The sequence below is a fragment of the Stylophora pistillata genome, chromosome 12 (assembly GCF_964205215.1).
Source record: "Stylophora pistillata chromosome 12, jaStyPist1.2, whole genome shotgun sequence".
NCBI classification, from domain to species: Eukaryota; Metazoa; Cnidaria; class Anthozoa; order Scleractinia; family Pocilloporidae; genus Stylophora; species Stylophora pistillata.
In genome coordinates, this window is record NC_142530.1 from 7,418,048 (window position 1) to 7,438,060 (window position 20,013).

General features: G+C 40.0%; 1 protein-coding gene across 5 annotated transcripts; it reads right to left on the reverse strand.

The window, feature by feature from the left end:
• Positions 1 to 992: 992 nt before the first annotated feature.
• LOC111334778 (coadhesin) lies at positions 993 to 17,562 on the reverse strand. 5 transcript variants are annotated; one of them, XM_088740145.1, is made up of 17 exons: positions 14,349 to 14,579; positions 13,883 to 13,900; positions 13,128 to 13,310; positions 12,782 to 12,961; positions 12,176 to 12,346; positions 10,889 to 11,068; positions 10,315 to 10,491; positions 9,177 to 9,353; positions 8,610 to 8,786; positions 7,902 to 8,078; positions 7,332 to 7,508; positions 6,484 to 6,660; positions 6,045 to 6,221; positions 5,445 to 5,621; positions 4,075 to 4,505; positions 3,689 to 3,842; positions 993 to 1,286 (listed from the first exon to the last, which is right to left on the reverse strand). In XM_088740145.1, exons 1-17 carry the CDS (start codon positions 14,395 to 14,397, stop codon positions 1,282 to 1,284), a joined length of 2,787 nt encoding a protein of 928 aa, XP_088596271.1. In that variant the 5' UTR covers positions 14,398 to 14,579; the 3' UTR covers positions 993 to 1,281. The 5 variants fall into 5 exon arrangements, with proteins under 5 accessions (XP_088596271.1, XP_022796325.2, XP_088596270.1 ...); XM_022940590.2 differs by lacking the exon at positions 993 to 1,286 and adding an exon at positions 17,384 to 17,562 and having other exon boundaries at positions 3,566 to 3,842; positions 14,349 to 14,409; XM_088740144.1 differs by lacking the exon at positions 993 to 1,286 and having other exon boundaries at positions 3,566 to 3,842; positions 14,349 to 14,580.
• Positions 17,563 to 20,013: the final 2,451 nt, after the last annotated feature.

The following is a 20,013-nucleotide window of genomic DNA, read 5'->3' on the forward strand; positions in this document are numbered from 1 at the left end:
TTGTTCAACGAATTGAGGTAAAGAAGTTAAGAAATCAAATGATCCAGCTCGTATTCAATTTTCTGTCATGTTAAGAGCTCTAAGGTGTCTTGGACTAAGCCCAAAAGGAGGTTACGTTTCCCCGACGAATTAGACGATGCTCGCTGCGAGCTTCAATTACTTCTGAGTGCGATAAGCGTTTCAATCATTTTTTTGTGGAAATGTTTCGTAATCCCATATATCCCCACTGATAAGGAGTTATTTAACGTTAAAGCGCCTAAGATCTTGTTGTTAATTCACCCGGCTTTTAAGCTGTTATACATTTCCTCGCAAATCAGCTACGAGAATTTAGTGTTAGATGAAGATGATATCTTCTACCTGATCAGTTTGAGTATTCTTATTACCTGTTTGCTGGATCATGTATGGATGGTATAGGGAGAAGTTAGATGTTAATCACTTCTGGAAGTTAAAGGGTTAAACAAGACTGATAAAAGCCATCATTCGCCGGATGGTAAGATGAACTCTTCACTAAATGCCGAAAGAGATTTTGTAATTTTTTTTTTTTTTAATTTTTTTAAATTTCTTTTTTTTTTTAATTGAGCCCCAACGCCATTTTCTGCGAGCAGCAAAACGTGTAACAGTGAGTTGCAGTTATCTTGTTAAAAACTATCGTTGTCATGGGAAACTTTCATCTTCAATAGCGTTGCAAAATTGCTTCTCAAAATGTTGAAAAAAATGTGTCCTGAATTGTACCCTCTCATGCAAATAAATTCACCAATTACCTTCCATGAATGTTTCCCGGAGAAGGGGAAAAGTAGGGAGGCGGGGAGGGGGGGAGGGGGGAGGGGGGGAGGAGGCAATAAAAGGAGAGACAGCAGGAATCCGTTCTTCTCTTCAACCTCCTCCGCCGGCCTCTCCCCTAGGTCAGGACCAGTTATTGCAGGTAAAATAACACAGGTAAAATAACACAGGACTGCAACCTTTTAAGTCCATCTCTTAAAAGAGCTACTAGCTTTTTAAAAATATTTTTATTACAAGATTCGCTAACTCATGGAAAGAATCACATCGAGTTTTTCAACAAAGGCGAAAGGCATTCATTTATTGCGTATTACTAGGAGCCCATTACCCAAAAAGCTCCTGGCAGTACCTAAATACTAATACATGACACTAGGATTTTTCTCTCTAAATATTCTCTATGCATGGCTCTTTAACCCCGCGGTTACTGCTACCCCAGTAAACTCCTATGTTCCCCCTTTATTGGTTCCTCTTCAAGCAATGTTTGCTCTTGTTTTCATCTTATCCTTATTCTTGAAAAAGAAAAGACAGAACAAATATTAATCCAAACAGTCCATTTTACAGTTGTGTGCTTGGTTGCCAAGCCTTTGAATGGGAGTGAGGCAAGGGTTGACCTTACGTATGATGCACGATCCTCGCAGTAGATAGCGCTATTTATGCAATAGCGAAAATCAGACCTGAAAAAAATCAGGCCTGTTCGGGATTCCAACCACTGACCTCTGCGATACTAGTGCAGCGCTCTACCAATTGAGCTAACAAGCCAACTGGGAGCAGGCCGTTAAGTTGATTCGTAATAAATGCAGGATGATAAATCAGATGCAATGGATATATGAAGTTCATATATTTTGAACTGCGGTATTAAATACGTATGATGCACGATCCTTCGCAGTAGATAGCGCTATTTATGCAATAGCGAAAATCAGACCTGAAAAAAATCAGGCCTGTACGGGATTCGAACCACTGACCTCTGCGATACTAGTGCAGCGCTCTACCAATTGAGCTAACAATGGGTTTATTACGAATTTTTTTCAGATCTGATTTTCGCTATTGCATAAATAGCGCTCTCTACTGCGAGGATCGTGCATCATACGTATCTATAACCGCAGTTCAAAATATATGAACTTCATATATTCATCGTATCAGGGTTGACCTTGTTATGATACAAACCTTGCTGCCTTTCAAATGTACATCACTTTGTTATCATGCTAAGTAGATACAGGTCTCTATCACAACAAGGTCACCTTCAGCCTCACTCTGAATCAAAGGCTTGGCAACTAAGTACACAACTGTAAAATGGCCTATTCTATACCACACCATGCCAACTGCTTTTCGCTATTTTTAAATTATATTTTTTTAAAGCAATTTTTTACGTGGATAGAAGAATTGTCCTTTTTCTCGGATAACCTGGCATCTTTGGTGGGGAATAAAATGTAAAAGTGTTTACCATGGGCAATGCCTTCAGAAGAAGGATTTCTTTGCAGGTTTTGTGTATTTTAAATTCTAGTTGGTTTTTGCCGGTTAAGTTCGTAATAAATCGTATTCCTGAAACTTTCACCTCTCACTTTTGTAAAAACTAAATTTTTTTGAATCGTTTCTGGGATTTTCCGAGGTTAAAATATCTTTAAAACCGACGTTTCGACCAGTTTTACTAGTCTTCCTCAGGCTGTTTAAATGTTGTCAATATGGCGGATTGTTTAGTCTTTCTGCTTGGTGACCGCACATGTTGTCAATATGGCGGATTGTTTAGTCTTTCAGCTTGGTGGCCGCACATGACGTTTCGTAATTATTACATAACGTTTAAACGATGTCAGATTGCGCGGGAAATGTAGTCTGTGGTCTGTCAAGTACTTCTACTTTTGCGATAATTCACCATCTATTACAGTCTTTTTTCATGACCAAAGAAGGAGTTTAGGACTGGTTTCCATGTTTCAACGTGGTCAAAATTGTTAAGGACTCTCATTCTGCGATTTTTCTGTCGTAGTGATTCAATTCCCTCTAGAACTTTTCTTTGCTTTAATCCTCTCTCTGTTGTTACTATCTCTGCGTTTCCCCAGTCAACATCACTTAAGCACTCCACGGTGTGTCGTGCCAGGCCTCCATCTTCTTTACCCATCCGTTTTTTGGCCGATAGAGTGTTTCCTTTATGAAGGTTCTCATTTGTTAGTCTCACTTTGTCCATGTGTTCTTTCTTTCTTGTTTGGAAGGGGTGCCATGTTTCTCCTACATACACAGTATTCTGGCAGTTGCAAGGAATCCTATACACAACACATTTTTGCTTTTCACCAAGCGGCTCTTGACATGTGCGTTTAATCTCTTTTACCTTTCTTCCAGGCTTGAGGTATTGTTTTGCTGTACGCTATTGTTTATAATGTTTTGTTTTCTTTGTTTTACGTCACTCGTAAGCTTCACAGGTTTTTACACCGAGGATGAGCGATTTAAACAAATTGAGGAAGACCAGTAAAACTGGTCGAAACCTCGGTTTTAAAGATATTTTAACCTTGGAAAATCCCAGAAACGATTCAAAAAAATTTTAGTTCTTAATAAATACTCATATAGTTTTGTAGCATTATTAGTAGATGCTGTAGAAATTTCCCAGCGAAGAAGAAGTATATTTAATGAGAAGCTGTCAAGATTCAAGAAATTTAGTGCCACCACCTCAGCGTAGTTTGTCCAGCTACGTCCTCCTAACTTTGTTACATTTTATCTTGGCCACTGCATGTAGCTTAAGAGTGCATTGGATTATCGTGGGTATGTTGTGCTTATGTTGCGTTTATAGGGGAAGAGTGGGGAAAGTGTTTCATTTGCACCAGCGTTAGTTTTGTACACATAAATAAGGGCTTAGATTGTGAGGTGTATCATCCCTAATGAAAATTTCGTTGGAGAATTTTACCCCGGGCTTTAACACGAAACCTACCACAGACTTTGTCCTTGATCTCACTCAGTTCCGCTTCTAACCGATCAAAGCTTTCTACAGCGATCACATTTCCATTAGGACCGGCTATATCATGTAGGGTTTCTATGTTGATGCCATTCCCGATACCCACTGCGACAGTGTACAGATCAGCAACCTGAAGATTTAAGAAAATGACGAAAAAAACATAAATAATTGTGATACCTTTCGTCCCTGACTTAACAGCACACTATGATTGGTCTGGATAAACTGCACCATTCTTTCGACCGATCAGATGACAGTCTGAAACAAACTTCAATCAGATCTGGTCTCCTACGTTTTCCCGCACCGCAGGCAGTTTGCAGGCTCAAGTCACACGATCTATCATAATACAGGAGTACAAATTATACCTTGGGGTCCTGGTAAAACTCAGTTGTGAAAATCTTGAAATTTCTGGGTTGTTTGGTAGGTTTTCCATCCGTAAATACAATCATGACATTTGGCTTTTCTGGTCTGTTTCCTCCACTTGGTGAGAACAGCTGATCTCTGGCTGCTTTCATGGCCAGATCGGTGCGCGTCTGAAACTCTAATGTTCGCGGAATTTCTTTGATTTTTTCCATGAGTTGCTGCTTGCTGAAACGAGCTTCGTCGGCAAACGTGAACTCGACGTGGGCTTTGCTATTGAACGTGATTAAACCAAAATGATCTTTGTCTGGAGCCGGCTCAAACTTGTCCACCAGTTCAACCAGTGAGTCGATTACTTTATGAAGATTGGCGATCTTGACACTTTTGGATTTGTCCAACACAATAGCAACATCAAGACCAGCCGAGCAGGGTGGAGCTTTCAAAAAACAAGAGGCATTTTTAGCTACTCACTTGTGGGTCAGTCAGAGCGTCTGTAGGTCTGCGACTCAGCGCGTGGGTTAGTGAATCAATCATTCAATAGGGTGGATAGTGAGTCAGGTCTGACTGTATCTCTGTCTTTCTGGCATTCTGTCAGTGAGCCACGGATCAGCAACTCAGAGAGAGATTCAGTCTACTCGTATAACGTAACGTAACGTAAGTTGGTAAGTCAGCCAGTTGGTTAGTACGTTAAAGAGATGATTTGGTTTTAGTACGTTAAAGAGATGCATTGGTTTTATCAACTAACTTGATAATGTAAATTGGCCGCCTTAAAGAGTTTCTAAAGCCAGAGCGAATTGGGGAATTGTGGGTTGTGTGCATTTAATACGCAAAAAATGGAGCAACGCTACTGGTGGACTTCCGATACTTTAATCTCCCAAATCATCTTTTTCAGGATGTGGTGGACTGCGTCCTTTCACTACTTCTAGACCATTCGGAAAACCGCAAAACTCTGGATCAAAAATTGATTTTTAAAACCGGCACTCTTCATATCTCCACGATATAAATGAACGAGTTCTTGTTTTTCTCGTTACCATGTTCCAACCGATAGCGTAGTACACAACTTGCAATTCCTGTATTTTCTATGACGAAGGGCTAACGTTTGAAAGCCAGCTTCAGAAGCACTACAGTTTCTATAGAAACTCACCCCCTTTATTCTTTGGTTAGTCGATGAGTTTACCTTTCAGTTCAACAGTCAGTCGATAAGTCATTCAGACGGTCAATTAATCAACAAATCGTTCTGTCAGTACCACAGTCAGACAACACAGCGGTGTACTTCTTGTTTGTATTATAAAATATATACAATAAAAAGTATAATCATGAACATTTTAAAATCGAATATGCCAACATATTGTCACTGCTTTTCAACAGGACTTACGACATGCGGTTGTGTTACATCCTTGAGTATCGTTTACAGGACCCAAATCGCTGCAGTCCTTTCCACCGTACTGTGGAGGGGGATTGGTGCATTCTCTTGTTCGAGTTTTTGATCCTCTACCACAAGTTACCGAACATTTGGACCATTTTGACCATTCCGTGTAATCTCCATCAATTGCTTCGAATAAAAGTACTAATTAAGCGTATTGTCGAATCAAATAAGTGTAAATGAATAAATATTAGAGCAATATAAATTGGTTTTATCAACTGAGTTCATAATGTACATTGGTCACCGTAACTGTTGTTTCGGGCGTTGACCCATCGTCCGAAAAAAACAAAAAAAGAAAAAATTAGGGTAGTTTTCCCTTTTCAAAAATAATAGCTATCTCTTGCTTGAGAAATTAAGATTTGCAAATGAGGCGTGATTGGAGGGTTTGTCTATAAAATTTGTGTTCTCCTTTCCCAAAAACGATAAGCATGGTCTTTCCCTGACCACTTTGCTATCCTGAGATTGGTCAAGTCCAACGAATGACTGCGCCATGTGAGTCATGCAAAACACATTGTACATACAACTTGTCTGGATTTGTCAAAATACACTTACGACACGGGTTCTTATTGCATTCTTTCGTTTCATTAGCTGGTCCCAGACCCTCGCAGCTTTTTCCGTCGTACTGTGGAGGTGGGCTGGTGCAGCTTCTTGATCGATTCTGGACACCTCTTCCGCATGTGACGTCACAGTCAGACCACTCTGTCCACTGCGAATAGTTGCCGTCGATTGCTATGGAAGATGAAATTATCTTGTTAACAACCTTTTGCACCCTTTTTGTGGAGATCAACGTAAGATTTCCCTTTGTAAAGTGAGATAAAAGTACTGAAAACTTTATCAAAACTTTTGTCATGAAATTGCAATTGGGTGTAAAAAATTGATTAAAAAATTGATAAAAAATTGATTAAATTGATCGAAAATTGAATTGCAGTCATTTTGAGACTAAGAAATATGTGTTACGGAGCCATTAGGTCGAAATTCTCAACAAACTTACGGCAGGGGCCTGGGTTACACATTTGCGTGTCATCGGCCGCGCCTAATTCGGAGCAATTCTTCCCACTATGTTTTGGAGGGGGGCTGGTGCAAGTTCTTGAACGACTTTGTTTCCCTTCTCCACAAGTGGTGCTACATTCTGACCAGTCTGACCAAGTCGTGTAATTGCCGTCAGTAGCTGAAAAAAAAAATGTCCAGTATCAGTGGCTATTAAAGGAAAGTAAACATGATTTGCAACCATTCTCTGGTTCTAGGGGACAGATGGTATCTTCAGTATTTAATTATGTCAATGATAATGCATACAAATAAACTACGGCAAAAACCAATCCACCAACCAACTAAAACTTCAACAAACAACCAAACATATTACATTACATGGGTTAACTGACTACTCCCCTTAGGGCTTTTCAGGGCCATTCTTACGACACTGTGCGGGGGACTTTACCTGACTGCTTGTAGCAGTTTACAATGAATGAAGGCAAATCTAACAGACGCCCCCAATTTCCAGTAAACAGGGCAGACCACATCACAGTAATCTCGTGAGTGGGTTTTTTAACGTTCCCTGCCTAACCAAGTTAACTAATTTATAGATGCAGGAGACGGGACCTACGGTTTATTCGTTCTTATCCGAGTAGACTAGAATGTCTATCCATTTCTTGATATTATAGAAAGGTAGCACATTCTCCTCAGTTATATTAAGACCTTGAGTGTTGGTCCGGCTTGGGCTTGAACCCTCGACCCTTCGCTCAACAGTCCGACGCTCTAACCAATCGAGCTTACCGTGAGGTTGTAAAACACCGACAAACAGACAAACAAAACACACACAAACGAGAGCAACTGAGTACTTACGACATTTTTCCGAGCCGCATGACTTTGTCTCTGTTGCTAGGCCCAGGCCTTCACAATCTCTTCCGTCGTTTTGTGGAGGAGGATTGGTACAGTTTCTCGTTCGTGTTTGAAAACCTCCACCGCACGTAGTACTGCACACGGACCACTCAGACCACTCGGTATAATTACCATCAATCGCTACCCAGAATTAAACAGGATCAATGAAAAATCAGGGTTAATGTTGTGTCAGATGAGGGGTAGAGATGCAGTTTCTTAGATACAGACAATGATCGTATGAAACAGAATTCACTTGAGATCTATAATGACTGGTAAAAACGTTGTTGTAGTCCCATCCGTCAATTGGTTAACTATTCAAGTATTGCTGATCATAGTGATACATATTTACGATACGAAAGTTTCGTCACAAGGCAAAAGAATTCATCCAAAGCAGATATCTTGAGAAGGGGTTTCAAACGCCCTTCAACAAAACGTTGAAACAATTCCATACTTAGCTGTTTAAATTAAAGCTCGTTATCATCTTCACTGAAAAGATCGCTGTTTGTAAAATGAAAAGACGCTCTAACTACTCACGGCAGGGGTCTGGGTTACACTCCTGAGTGTCATTGGCTGATCCCAAACCCTGGCAATTCTTTCCACCGTACTTTGGAGGGGGATTGGTACAGGTTCTTGAGCGGCTCTGTTCCCCTCCTCCACAAGTGACGCTACATTTTGACCAGTCCGACCATTTGGTGTAGTTACCATCCATTGCTGAGCAAAAAAAATCCAATTCTTAGAGACCAGTCTATTTTTATCGCCGGGGGGGAGGTGGAAAGGAGGTGGAGGATTCTGGGGGAGATCACACGGTTTTCAGGGGAGAAGGGAGGGGGATCGGTTGTTGTGTATAAAGGGGGACTGTAGAAAACTGACTGCCTATTAGCTGCTAACCGGGGGGGGATCATAACGATATTACAGAGCCTAATAAGGGGGTCACGTAAATTTTATCGTGACACAACCAAAATCCTCAACGCCTCTCCCCCCCCTTCGTGACGAATCATGACTGTTCCCTTACTGACTATTTTAAGCAGAAAGAATACACTGAATAAAAGATCTCATATCTTTCCTCGCGGTTAAATAGATACATAAACGTGGTATGGGGTCACCATCAAAAATCGTTCATCCTAATGACGTTTCAGCTGTTACTTTCCTAATCTTTGTCAGGTAAGATATAAACTATATCCGTACAAGCACCTTAAGAGTAAATCAATCAAGAGAAAAACTTGTACACAGATAAGTACTTACGGCATTTTTCCGAGCCGCATGATTGTGTCTCGACAGCAGGGCCCAGGCCTTCGCACTCTTTTCCTCCGTATTGCGGAGGAGGATTGGTGCAGTTTCTCGTTCGATTTTGTAAGCCTCCACCGCACGTAGCACTACACTCAGGCCACTCAGACCACTCGGTATAATTACCATCGATTGCTACCGGAAGAAAAAGAGAATGGACACTTTTTACTGATGTGGGTACATCCGTGAAGCTGATATTGATTGAATTTAACTTACAATAAGGTGATAATTTAATCGCATAACAACACAAGCAATAGCGAAAAAAATTGCTTCAGTCTTGTTCCTTAGTTTCTATGAACTATTCTATGTTCATTGATCTTGTTAGCTAGATTTTTTTCAAAGGTGCACCAACATAATCTAAAACGTATCTTTCATAAATAAGCCTGTGAAATGTGCCCGAGAATTTCAGTATATCATCAGGGAAAATTCTCAAAAAAGCAGCTCCTGTAAAAATTAACCTTCCTCTTCTTTTCCACTGGCTTAATTTTATTTAGTCTCTTCAAGGAATTATAATTATGTACTTACAGCAGGGGTCTGGATTACACGCTTGTGTGTCATTAGTTGGTCCCAGCCCTTCGCAATTGTTTCCACCGTTTTTCGGTGAGGGATTGGTGCAAGTTCTTGAACGGCTCTGCACTCCTCCCCCACAGTTGACATCACATTCAGACCATTCAGACCATTCGGTATAGTTACCGTCAATAGCTAATTACAAAATAACAATATCAGAAATTATTATCCAACTACACCTAGACGAGTACAAATAACGCCATAGACGAGTACAAATATCACGCGGTATTTGTACTCGTCTATTGTAGAGTACCGGTTAAACAGGTTTTCTCGCATCGCGCAAGCGAAGAATTGGATTGTAGTTACGAAAAAAACAAAAAAAAAACAAATGGCGGACAATTTGAATCATATTTCCGACGACGAAGAGTCAGAATGGCTGGCAAATATAGATCCAAGTTCATTAGATGAATCGAACGAAGAAAAACAGCTTGACGACCAGAAAATTTCTTCATTTAATGAAGAAAATAGAAACAGCAACACAACAACGCGCCAATTCCGTTCCGTCTCGCATACTTCTTTCACGCACTCCCCGTAAATAAATATCCGCGAAATTCGCCCGCACTGAAATAACAGTTTGGCGTGTTGGATAATAAATAACTTATTAGACGTTTTGTTGTGTAGTATCGCTGAGTATTTTTACTCGTTATTTGCATTTTGACTCGTCCTACGGGCTCGTCAAAATACGGGCTCGTCAAAATACGGCACAACTCGTAAAAATACTCAGCGATACTACACAACAAAACGTCTAATAAGATATATATATATACTGGCCTCGAGATTTATTTTGTCAGTTCGGTCCATGGCCGATAGTCACCACAGTAAGATCAGATTTCCTCCGTCAATGAGAAATGACCAGATCCGAATACCTTTAACCTTGGTAATCTGTAGACTCCCCCGTGAATTTTTACCCTATGTGAGTTTTAAATTCTCGGTGCTCGAGCCAATCAATAGTTCATATTATAGCACGCAGTATCCAAACATTTAACTGAAGTAATTACAGAAAGTAAAACCTTGCAACAGTTCACAAGTGGAGGTCAAACTGTCACACGCTTTTTTCAAAGTCATCGATACGGATAAGAATTGTACGGAAACTCACGGCAAGGGTCTGGGTTACACTCTTGCGTCTGATTAGCTGGTCCCAGTTCATCACAATCAACTCCACCGTATTTTGGAAGGGGCCTGGTGCACTGTCTTGTTCGCAGCTGGGAGCCTCCTCCGCAACTCGCACTGCATACAGACCACTCCGTCCATTCTGTATAGTTACCGTCGATTGCTAGATAGGACACGAATCTCTGCTAAGAACGCAATCTAACAAACTAAGAGTTCTAGTGGCCTCATTGCGCTGTAAAGGACTCGTCATTATTTCTAATCTCTTGTTTATGTGCACGCGACAACCTCGCAGGGTAGTATGGGTAGTTTTCAGGTGATGGTCCCTTAATCTCAGGATTTCAGGAAAATCTGAGAAAACGTAACTCATGGGCTTGACGAATTTAAAATTGATTACCGAATACCCGGATCACCTTTCTCCAAACGTCACAGCTGTATTCTGACTCAACACATGGAAAATTTTAAGCTAAAGGTAATTCTGCTTGCGGAAACGCCATTTTATGGAATACAAATGGGAGATGCACCCTCCAAGTTTATATTCTATCTTGTAAGGATTAACTTACGACATGGCTTCAGTCTGCATTTTTGAGTCTCGTCAGCGGGTCCCAAGTGTTCTTCCTCACAGTTTTTCCTGCCTGGCTGAGGAGGGGGATTGGTGCAAGTTCTTGAGCGTTTTTGTTCTCCAACACCGCACGTGACGCTGCATTCGGACCACCCGGTCCACTGGGTGTAATTAGCATTATCTTGGATTTTTAAAGGAAAGCGAATAATTAATTAACAAATAGGTTCAATATTGACGCGTGTCTGTTCAGCAGTTTAAATCTAGATCACAGATACGGGAAAAATGTGGTGAGAAAAAAAGTGTCACATGAGATGCAGCCGACTGTGTTACTGACGCTTTACCACAATTTGACTTCATCTGTGATCAAAATCAGGGAGATACAAGGCAACGACAGCCATTGTTTAATGAGCAAAACAATGGCTGTGCACGTGCGTTATAAATCTTTGTAAATTTCTTTATGTTCTCTGTAAAACACAACAACATGAAATGACCAAACTTTGCGCTGTGGGCGACGACGGATAAGTTTTAAATTTCTATTTCTTTTTTAACGTTGTGTTCCATATTCAGTTTCGAGATAGTTTTGACATTCAGAAACAAATTAAATTACTATAGAGTATCGCGATCATTTCTTGCCAACGTTGTCCACGGCGTCGCCGTCGTTGATTCTTAATTAATTAAGCCCCTTATTTCTTAACAGACGCACGACAACATATGGAATCTATTTGCTTTGTAGGATAAAAAGCAAAATGTTGTAAATGGTGACGTCAACTATGCGTCTGTCTTCCAACAGATCTTAAGGAAGGACTAACAGATGGATCACACAGGAAATTGCAGAAAATTTTTCCCATTTTGTGGTTAGAAAAAGACTAACGTCCAATGAATAATCTGGATTTGAGCGTGTTGAAACTGAATTAGTAAATGGTTGAAAGCTTCTTGATATACGTTAAATCAAATTTCAGAGATGAACTAATTACAACGGGAAGTACCGAACAAAAAATGGCAGAATCGCAACCAAACTGGTCTTCACAATTAAACACTTTAGCCCGTTAGACGAGGTTAACCCAAACCGCGGTTTTACGCAAGCAGTGGTCCTTATGTATTCTCTATAGGAGGGTTGTTTTCGTTAAATAAATGACCTTCCACAGCTAACTTTCGACCCTCTTGACGCTCTTTAGGTTAAAGATTTAGCTAAATTCAAGCATGATTCAAGGCAGTTAAGAATGCGGTTTTGTTAAACAACGGCTAAAATTTGATTAAATAACCGGCCATTTATTCCCCTGACACTTACGGCATGACTCAGTATTACAAATCTGTAATTCGGCAGCTGGGCCGGTACAATCGAGACCAAGGCCTGACGGAGTAGGATTGGTACAGGTTTTGTTTCGGATTCTCACCCCGCCACCGCAGGAAACGGTGCAGCGTGTAAAGGCACACCACTCACTCCACCCACCATCAATATCTAAAGCCGATAAATGCAGCAATCATTCATTTCATCGGCATCCGTACAATCGTTGTCCTTGACACAAGTATTCGTGTTTGTCGTCGTACACCTCCAACGTCTTCATTGTAACTGTCAAAGTCATCGTCATCGATCGCTTGGATCAATCTAAGTATCTGAACAACTGCGCACCTACTCCTCCCCTAACGCAAGATCAACCCTAACTTGCCATCAGTTGACTGCTGTCGGGTTATGGGAGGGGAGGGTGTGCAGCTTTTCAGATCGCCTTCGTCATCGTCATCCTTGTCTTTGTCATCAACGTCATTATCATTTTTATGCGATCGTTATCCATCTTGAAACGTCAGGGTCAAAGGTCAGTCGTCATCGTCTCTGTCGAGTTATTATTTGTCGTCGTTGTTTTCTGGAAATGACCAACTAAAGAAGATCATTGTTTACCACAAGCGCATTCGCCACAAGCCCTTGTCTCTGTACTCGGTCCCAGGTGTCCACAGTTCATTCCACCACAGCAAGGCAAGGGGTTGTTGCATTGCCTTGAGCGACTCTGGATTCCACCTCCTCCACAACTGATACTACACTCTGTGAAGTTCGACCACTGAGAATAGCCGCCGTTAACGGCTAAAATGTACAGTACGTGTTAAGTGCTACAGTGAAGCAGAAAAAACGGCCGTAGAACCCAATTTAACAATTATTCCAAATTCAATTCCTTTCTCGTTAATCCCAGACCCAATTTGCCAACATGGATACTTTTATTAAGATTTTGATAAAAAATGAACACACTCACGACATGGAAATGAGTTACAAGCTTTTGTGTCTGTGTCTGGTCCTAGGCTCTCACAGTCTTTCCCTCCGTTTTTAGGTTCTGGATTATTGCACGATCGCTTTCGAATCCTCAAACCATCTCCACAAGTGGCACTGCACTCAGAAAACTCACTCCAATTAGAATAACCGCCATCTAGAGCAGCACCTACACGTGTAAATAAAAAAAACAACAACAACAACAAAAACTAACTAACAACAAACACCTAAAATTGAAAAGGCTTCCTAACGTGCAAAGTACAAACGTCCAATATAAACTAGCCAAAATTTGCGAGGTACTAATTATTTTTTCTTTTTTGTGATGTGTCTTTGTTCGGAAGTTTTTGGTGATATTGCACGACGTTCAATAACGTTTCAATGCTGTTAAACTAACTGACCTAAAGGGACTTTTTAAACATATTCTGATGTTCTTGGGCCATCTTAAATTGAAGCTCGTCGAAGAAATTTGATTTTGAAATCATTTTTTTAAGATCAGGGAGTTCTTAAAGCGGTAGTTGGAATAAACTATTTCTTGGTAAGTCTGGATCAGTTCGTATTGTATTATCGCGCTGGCGAGTAGAAAAAAATTAAATGTAAAATACGTGGCAACAAAAACGACAGAATCTGAAAGGAATCACTTGATGTTTTCCCATCCCATAAGTATTTGCAGTGTAATGCTCCCCTATTACCAATGTTAGGCTGCATTAGACCAGTCGTACTATTTTGTAAGCTAAAAGCTACCTTCAGCATCTCCTTTTACTGCAAAAAGAAAGGAAGAAGAAATAAAAAAAAAAATTATGAAATGGAGTTTAGCACGATAGGAAAAACAGTGTTAGTAAAAACAGCAGAATGCTTTAAACCAATCAGAATCTATAATAAGGTAGAAATGAACTCAATTATTACAGATGTATTTGTAGGGTATGGTTTAAACCATTTGAACTAAATACATATTGGGCTCTTCTGAGGAGTCATATCTGTTCAGGTACCAAACGACTATGCTATACGATGAAATCGCTTTAAAGCTGTTTAAAACTATATGAAATGGAAGAAAAAAAATTTAAAGTCATAATACGCTTCGTCTCGGTTCCAAATAAAGCCTCACGGAGTCAGTTGGCTTAATTATTTTCAAGTATTCTAAACGGATCTTTGCAGTTTGCAGGAACAATAAATTATCTCTGACTTTGGCATTTATCGATATTTGCATTACCTGTAACGAAGAGGAGCAATAATCCAGCGAGGTAAAGCTGAACTGCCATGATTGACGAACGCTGAAAAAGTGAAGAGGTATCGCAAACTTTAGCTGAGCTTTTTGATTCGTCAGCTTCTTGTTCTCCTTACAAGCTTTTCAGAACTTTATAGCTGAAGCTTTTATTTTACCTTTCTCTGGTCTGTTTACATGGTCAACCTTTAGGAGTGACTGGCGTCTGATTTATCCTTACAGAACTCCCCCCCCCCCCCCTCGAATCAAATGCGAAAGTCATGAGAATAAAGGAATGATCGGCTCAGTTTGAAGAAGCTCCCGATCGTCACACAAAGTCTCTTTGCCACAGGAAAAGTAAACACAACAGTTTAGAAAGTGCGGCGCACGGGGTTTTATTTACGAGTTGTTTGTGTCAAAAACCCGAACGAGCGAGGTACGAGTGAGTGAGGGCTTTTGACACAAACAATGCGTGAATAAAACGCCGTACAAAGCACTTTCTACGTCGTGAGCTGTTTATTGCACATAACACGAGAATTTTCATTGAAATAATTCTCTGAACGCAAATTAGAAACAAAAACTCACTAACAATGCAAATTTAATGGCAATGGAAAATATCGCAGTACATGTACATCAAGGAAATTAAGTGCTGAACGGAAAAGTGCACTCACAAAAGTTTTTTTTTTCTAAATCTAAGTACGATATCAATAAAGCAATTCGAGCAAGGGCCAAATTTTGCGAGCACTTTTAAATTGAGAATACGAGCATGCGACCAGTTGCAAAAATTTTGCGAGCACGAGCAAGCGAGCGCCCGTGTAATTCTTTCGAGCAATTCGATTGGTTATACTTCGACACGTGAAAGAGCTGTACGCCATTCTGATTGGCTGTATAAGCTTTTTTCACATGTGAAAATAAAGCGTATAGATTTCTGCAAATGAGCTACATGGAATAAACTTCTCGTGTTATGTGTAGTAAAACTACTAACGTAAAGGCGTAAAGGCGTAAAGGGTTAAAAAGTAATGGAAATAGAAATGGAAATTTCTTTGCCGCTTTCTTGAAGCAGAATATTCCCTTCTCTGATACATAACTAGGACTGAAATTTAAAAAAATATCTTATATTATATGTGTATATTAAGTTTCCCTGTCAAGCTTACATTTGAAGTAAAGTCAATCGCTCAGTTAAACATCGACGAAATACCAACTTAACGTTTCCTTAAGCCTAGTTCCCACTAGCGACATAATGATCATAATCATAATCATAAGCATGAACATAACGCTGTTATGTCGCTTATGTCTTAGTGGGAACGTCCAGAAACATAATCATAGGCGCCCTTACGATCAACATAATCATAATCATATGATGCACGATCCTCGCAGTAGATAGCGCTATTTAAGCAATAGTGAAAATCAGACCTGAAAAAAATCAGGCCTGTACGGGATTCGAACCACTGACCTCTGCGATACTAGTGCAGCGCTCTACCAATTGAGCTAACAAGCCAACTGGGAGCAGGCCTGATTTTCATTGTATCTCATAATCATAATCATAAGAAAATGATCGACCATTTTCTTATGATTATGATTATGTCTCTGACTATGACTATGTTGCTCTTCTTTGTAGTGGGAACGCGAAAATCATAACGACATAATGAGAAACATAATGACGCAACGGGATCATTGTGTTTTGGCCAATTAAAGTTTAGGTCTAGTACTTTCGGGTCGGTTCGTTTCAAGATGGCGGCCAGATTCGAGGAAAAGCTTGCGAGTGCAGTTGAAAACCGTTCTCACTAGAACATAAGAAGCGTATGTTTATGTTCGTGCTTATGATTATGATTATGATCATTATGTCGCTAGTGGAAACTAGGCTTTAACGAAAATTTGTAAAACCGTGAGGTATGAGATGCAAGTACGGTTTCGAGGGGAACTGACTCTCTCGAAACAAATATGTTTTGACTGTGGAGAGACTTTCCTCGGTAACCGAGGTGAAGTTTGTAGATACACAAAGTAGGCAACCGCCTGAGGGGGTTTCAATTCATTTACTAATTGCATGTCAATAAGCCTTCCCCAAGGCATCACCAGGCTTGTCCACTGTGACTCGTGCTCTAATCCAATCCAACATTTCCATGAATAATACAACAAGCTTGAATGGTTTTCATCGAAACCATTTTCTGCAAAAGAAAATGGATATCTTTGTGAAAGCATTAATACTGTGAGCTTCGTCAGATCATTGTAATTACCCGTCAGCAATTTGTTTACAGTGTTATTTTTCAAGATGAATATTCAATTTGTTTTTTCTGATTAATTTTCTAACTGCTCTTAGATCTTTTAGAATATCATCAATCAAGAAGTGCCAAAAAATTTTTTAAATAATAATTCGAACCCAGATTATCTCACTGACCCACTGACGAAAAGGTAATTTCTCAATTAAATGTGATCAGTCTTTTTCTTATTAAAAAAATTCCAGTCATATATTTGAAATTTAACCTTTGTGCTTCAAGAAAAAATTGGAGGCACCTTACTGAGTAGGGAAAGTTTTGTTATAAATAAGACCGAAGTAAGATTGGGGATTGATGTCGTTCAAGCAGTGTTTGTTATCTAAAGCATATTTCATTTACCCCGTGTGACAATTAGAAAGATGTTTGTGTACTTTTTCAAAGCTTGATACCGACTTTCACCCGGCTTTTTCAAAATCCTTTTGAAACCATAAAGATACTCAAGAAATGATTTAAAACTCTACTGGATTTCTACAATTTATAGAGAGAAATTCGTGGATGAAAAAATCATTAATTTTGCTTGACACAATCAGGTTTTAAAGAGTACCTGGAAAATGTCAAATTCGAATTTCACGTCAAATCAAAGAAATGATATTGATAATTATCAATCGATCCGGTTCGAAGTTTTTAACGAAAGTACGTTTTGCCTAAACGGCAAGATTTATAAAAACAGTGCATCAAATTGAGTTTTGAAAACGAGTCTGCTATGTTTTGAATAGCACTCTCTCAGCATTTATGAATTAAAAAATAAAACTATCCCACTTAATTTCATACCTTTCGTTGCTACTACGATAAAAATATGATTGAATCCCTATTCGCTGGACCAACTGCAAGGAGGGTTTATATGAAATAGACACTTTTCCAGTTCGTAATAAAGAGAGTGGTGTAATGGTGAAGCAAAAATACGTCCGCTAACGCTGATCAAAATTAGATCCAGGTTATCTCAGCCCTCCATGCTCCAATCCAAATGAGTGCAATAATCACATGCATGTTGCGTAAAACTTAACATAATTTTGTATACAAACAAAGGCATTCTTTAGCAAGTCTAAGTAGCAACATTGGAAACAGTTTGCATTTATGCGCTGCAGCGCTCTGCTACTTTTCTTTGACGCACTATCTTCTTAACAAATAGAGAAGCCTTGACTGTGCTCTGTTCTGTAGTAAAGCACGCAGGAAGCGGCTGGAGCACGAAAGAAGTGTAAGGAGAAACACGAGACGTAGTCGAGTGTTTCTCCCCACTTCTTGAGTGCTCTAGCCGCTTCCTAAGTGCTTTACTACAGAACAGAGCACAGTCAAGGCTTCTCTATTTGTTTTATAATAAAGAATCCGTTAAATTCCCCACACATTACTTGCAATTTCCAAACAAACTTTATTTTCAAAACGAACAACAGTGTCGTCAGCATGCTCTATACTCTGACAGAGCACGCTTACAATAAGCCAATCAGAATCCTTGTTAGAATGCTCAACCTAATTTGATTGGATGAACAAGACCAAAGCTGTCAAAATATCAAACGATCAAAAGCTATCACGAAGAATCGCAAATCTTGCTTAAGGTGGCTCGTACCGGTTTTCATCTTTTTGATGGTTCGTAACTTTGAAAGAATACAACAGAAAGGCTGACCAAGGCCAGTTGAACACTTTTACGGGGTTGAATTATATAATCATTGGTTATCCAAAAATAGATGTCATTTCGTCACCAGCAGTTTCCATGGCAACGCTTTCATAGGCTTATTCAGGCGCAATTTTTAGCTTGTGGCTTAAATAATTCGAAAACTAACCCGGTGACCCCCTGATTTTTTTCAGTGATTGCTTTTGGCACTTGAAAAAGAAAATGCTCAAAGATTTTTAAAAAATTCTACGGAGCGGAATTTCAGAAAATCTAGAAAAAAGGCAATTTTCACACATCGCAAATTTCCTTCCGTAGGATTTTCTATTTTTTTTTTTTCTGATGATTCCTTTCGACGTTATTATCATATTGGAACAATAAAAAGAAGGGGTCACCGGACTTGTTTTCATGCAATAGCTTTCGTGAGTTTACCAATTTCCACGCGCGCTCTCGCGCATTTAAAAATCTGGATTCTCTAAGATCGAAATTTGCTCATGATCTGATATAGCTACCGCTGACAATTGCTTGTGCTCGCGCGCGCGCCTACGATCTGATGTTTACAGACGTTTACTGCTAAGAAAATCATTAAACAGCTGTCAAGGACAGCCTCCCGGGCTCATCTTAAAAATCCTACACACGACTTCTGGCTATATCACATTATTTTCCTTTAAATTTCAAGGTCTTCTTCCACTACAGGTAGATTATCCTTCGCTTGAGTTCTTTTTTCGCCGTCGCAAGATTTCATATCGGTTGAATATTTCTTTTGATGTGAAGTGAAGCAACCTTTACTTCTCCAAAAATCGTCTTCTTTATCATAATTTCTATCTCCTGCATTTACAGTGGCCGCTCAACACATCAAATACGAGCTCTTAGGTAAACTTCTCACATAAGTAGAAAAAATCCCTCCCACCGCCATCTTTGTTTTAAATTTTCGTCTTTTAATCTCGCGCCTCTTTCGCACGTTTCTCCCGCGCGTGACGCAAGAGTTATCTGTTTCCCGCGCGAGGAAACTAGTACGAGCCACCTTAATAATTCGAATGCATAAAATTGTATTTTTTGCGTACAAAAACCAGTATCTGTTGTAACATGATTAATGAAATCCGGCCGAATTTTGGCCCATGAAAACCTGGACGCTATCAACGTGACAATTTGAAAACAACTGCTTAAAACTTGTGGTTGGAACTTGACAAACTGCTGCGCTGTGTTGTTCTGTGAATAAACAACGGTCGAATTTACAGCAGCGTGAGGATTTTCTGAACTGGTGGCTGCATCAGAGGAACTTGGCTGCGATGGTCTTCCATTCAATACACAAGAGAGGATATCTGAACAAGCCCATAGCTGTTCACTGGATGGACGAGTGTTGTAATTCCTCAGGCTAGCTTCATTGCGATGACGAGAGATAGCCATTATGTGCCGCGATGGAACTTGCGCGTTGGACCACAGCGTGATTGCAGTAGGGAGTTTAAGCAAATCACTACGGCTGGCGCTGCTACGGCTACCGGAAGTAAAATTTTCCAGAAACGAGTCATTGCGCATGTCAGTGGTTCCCATCCAGCCGTAGCGGGAAATCCTTCTACGCGAGTGGGAAGGTTTCGGCGTAGTCTGTGGTACGTGAACTTATCTCGCTTCTTTCTTCGCTTTATACATTCTCCTGAGCAATTTTAACTATTGAAATACGCTTAACATCTTTAAAAATAGCTTATCGGGAATATTTATCAAGCTTGCGGTCCCTTACTGAGTGAATCTGCCTTTATTTTTGCCGCCGGGTTTGTCGAAGGATCGAAGCAGTGTGCACATG

Excerpts from the sequence above, each read along its gene's own strand:
- LOC111334778 (XM_022940590.2), bottom strand. The coding sequence starts at position 14,397 with ATGGCAGTTCAGCTTTACCTCGCTGGATTATTGCTCCTCTTCGTTACA. Across the intron at positions 7,509-7,901 it reads GTGTAACCCAGACCCCTGCC|CGATTGATGGTAATTATACC; the intron begins GTGAGTAGTTAG and ends AATTCTGGGTAG. Across the intron at positions 6,222-6,483 it reads GTGTAACCCAGGCCCCTGCC|CAATCGACGGCAACTATTCG; the intron begins GTAAGTTTGTTG and ends CATCTTCCATAG.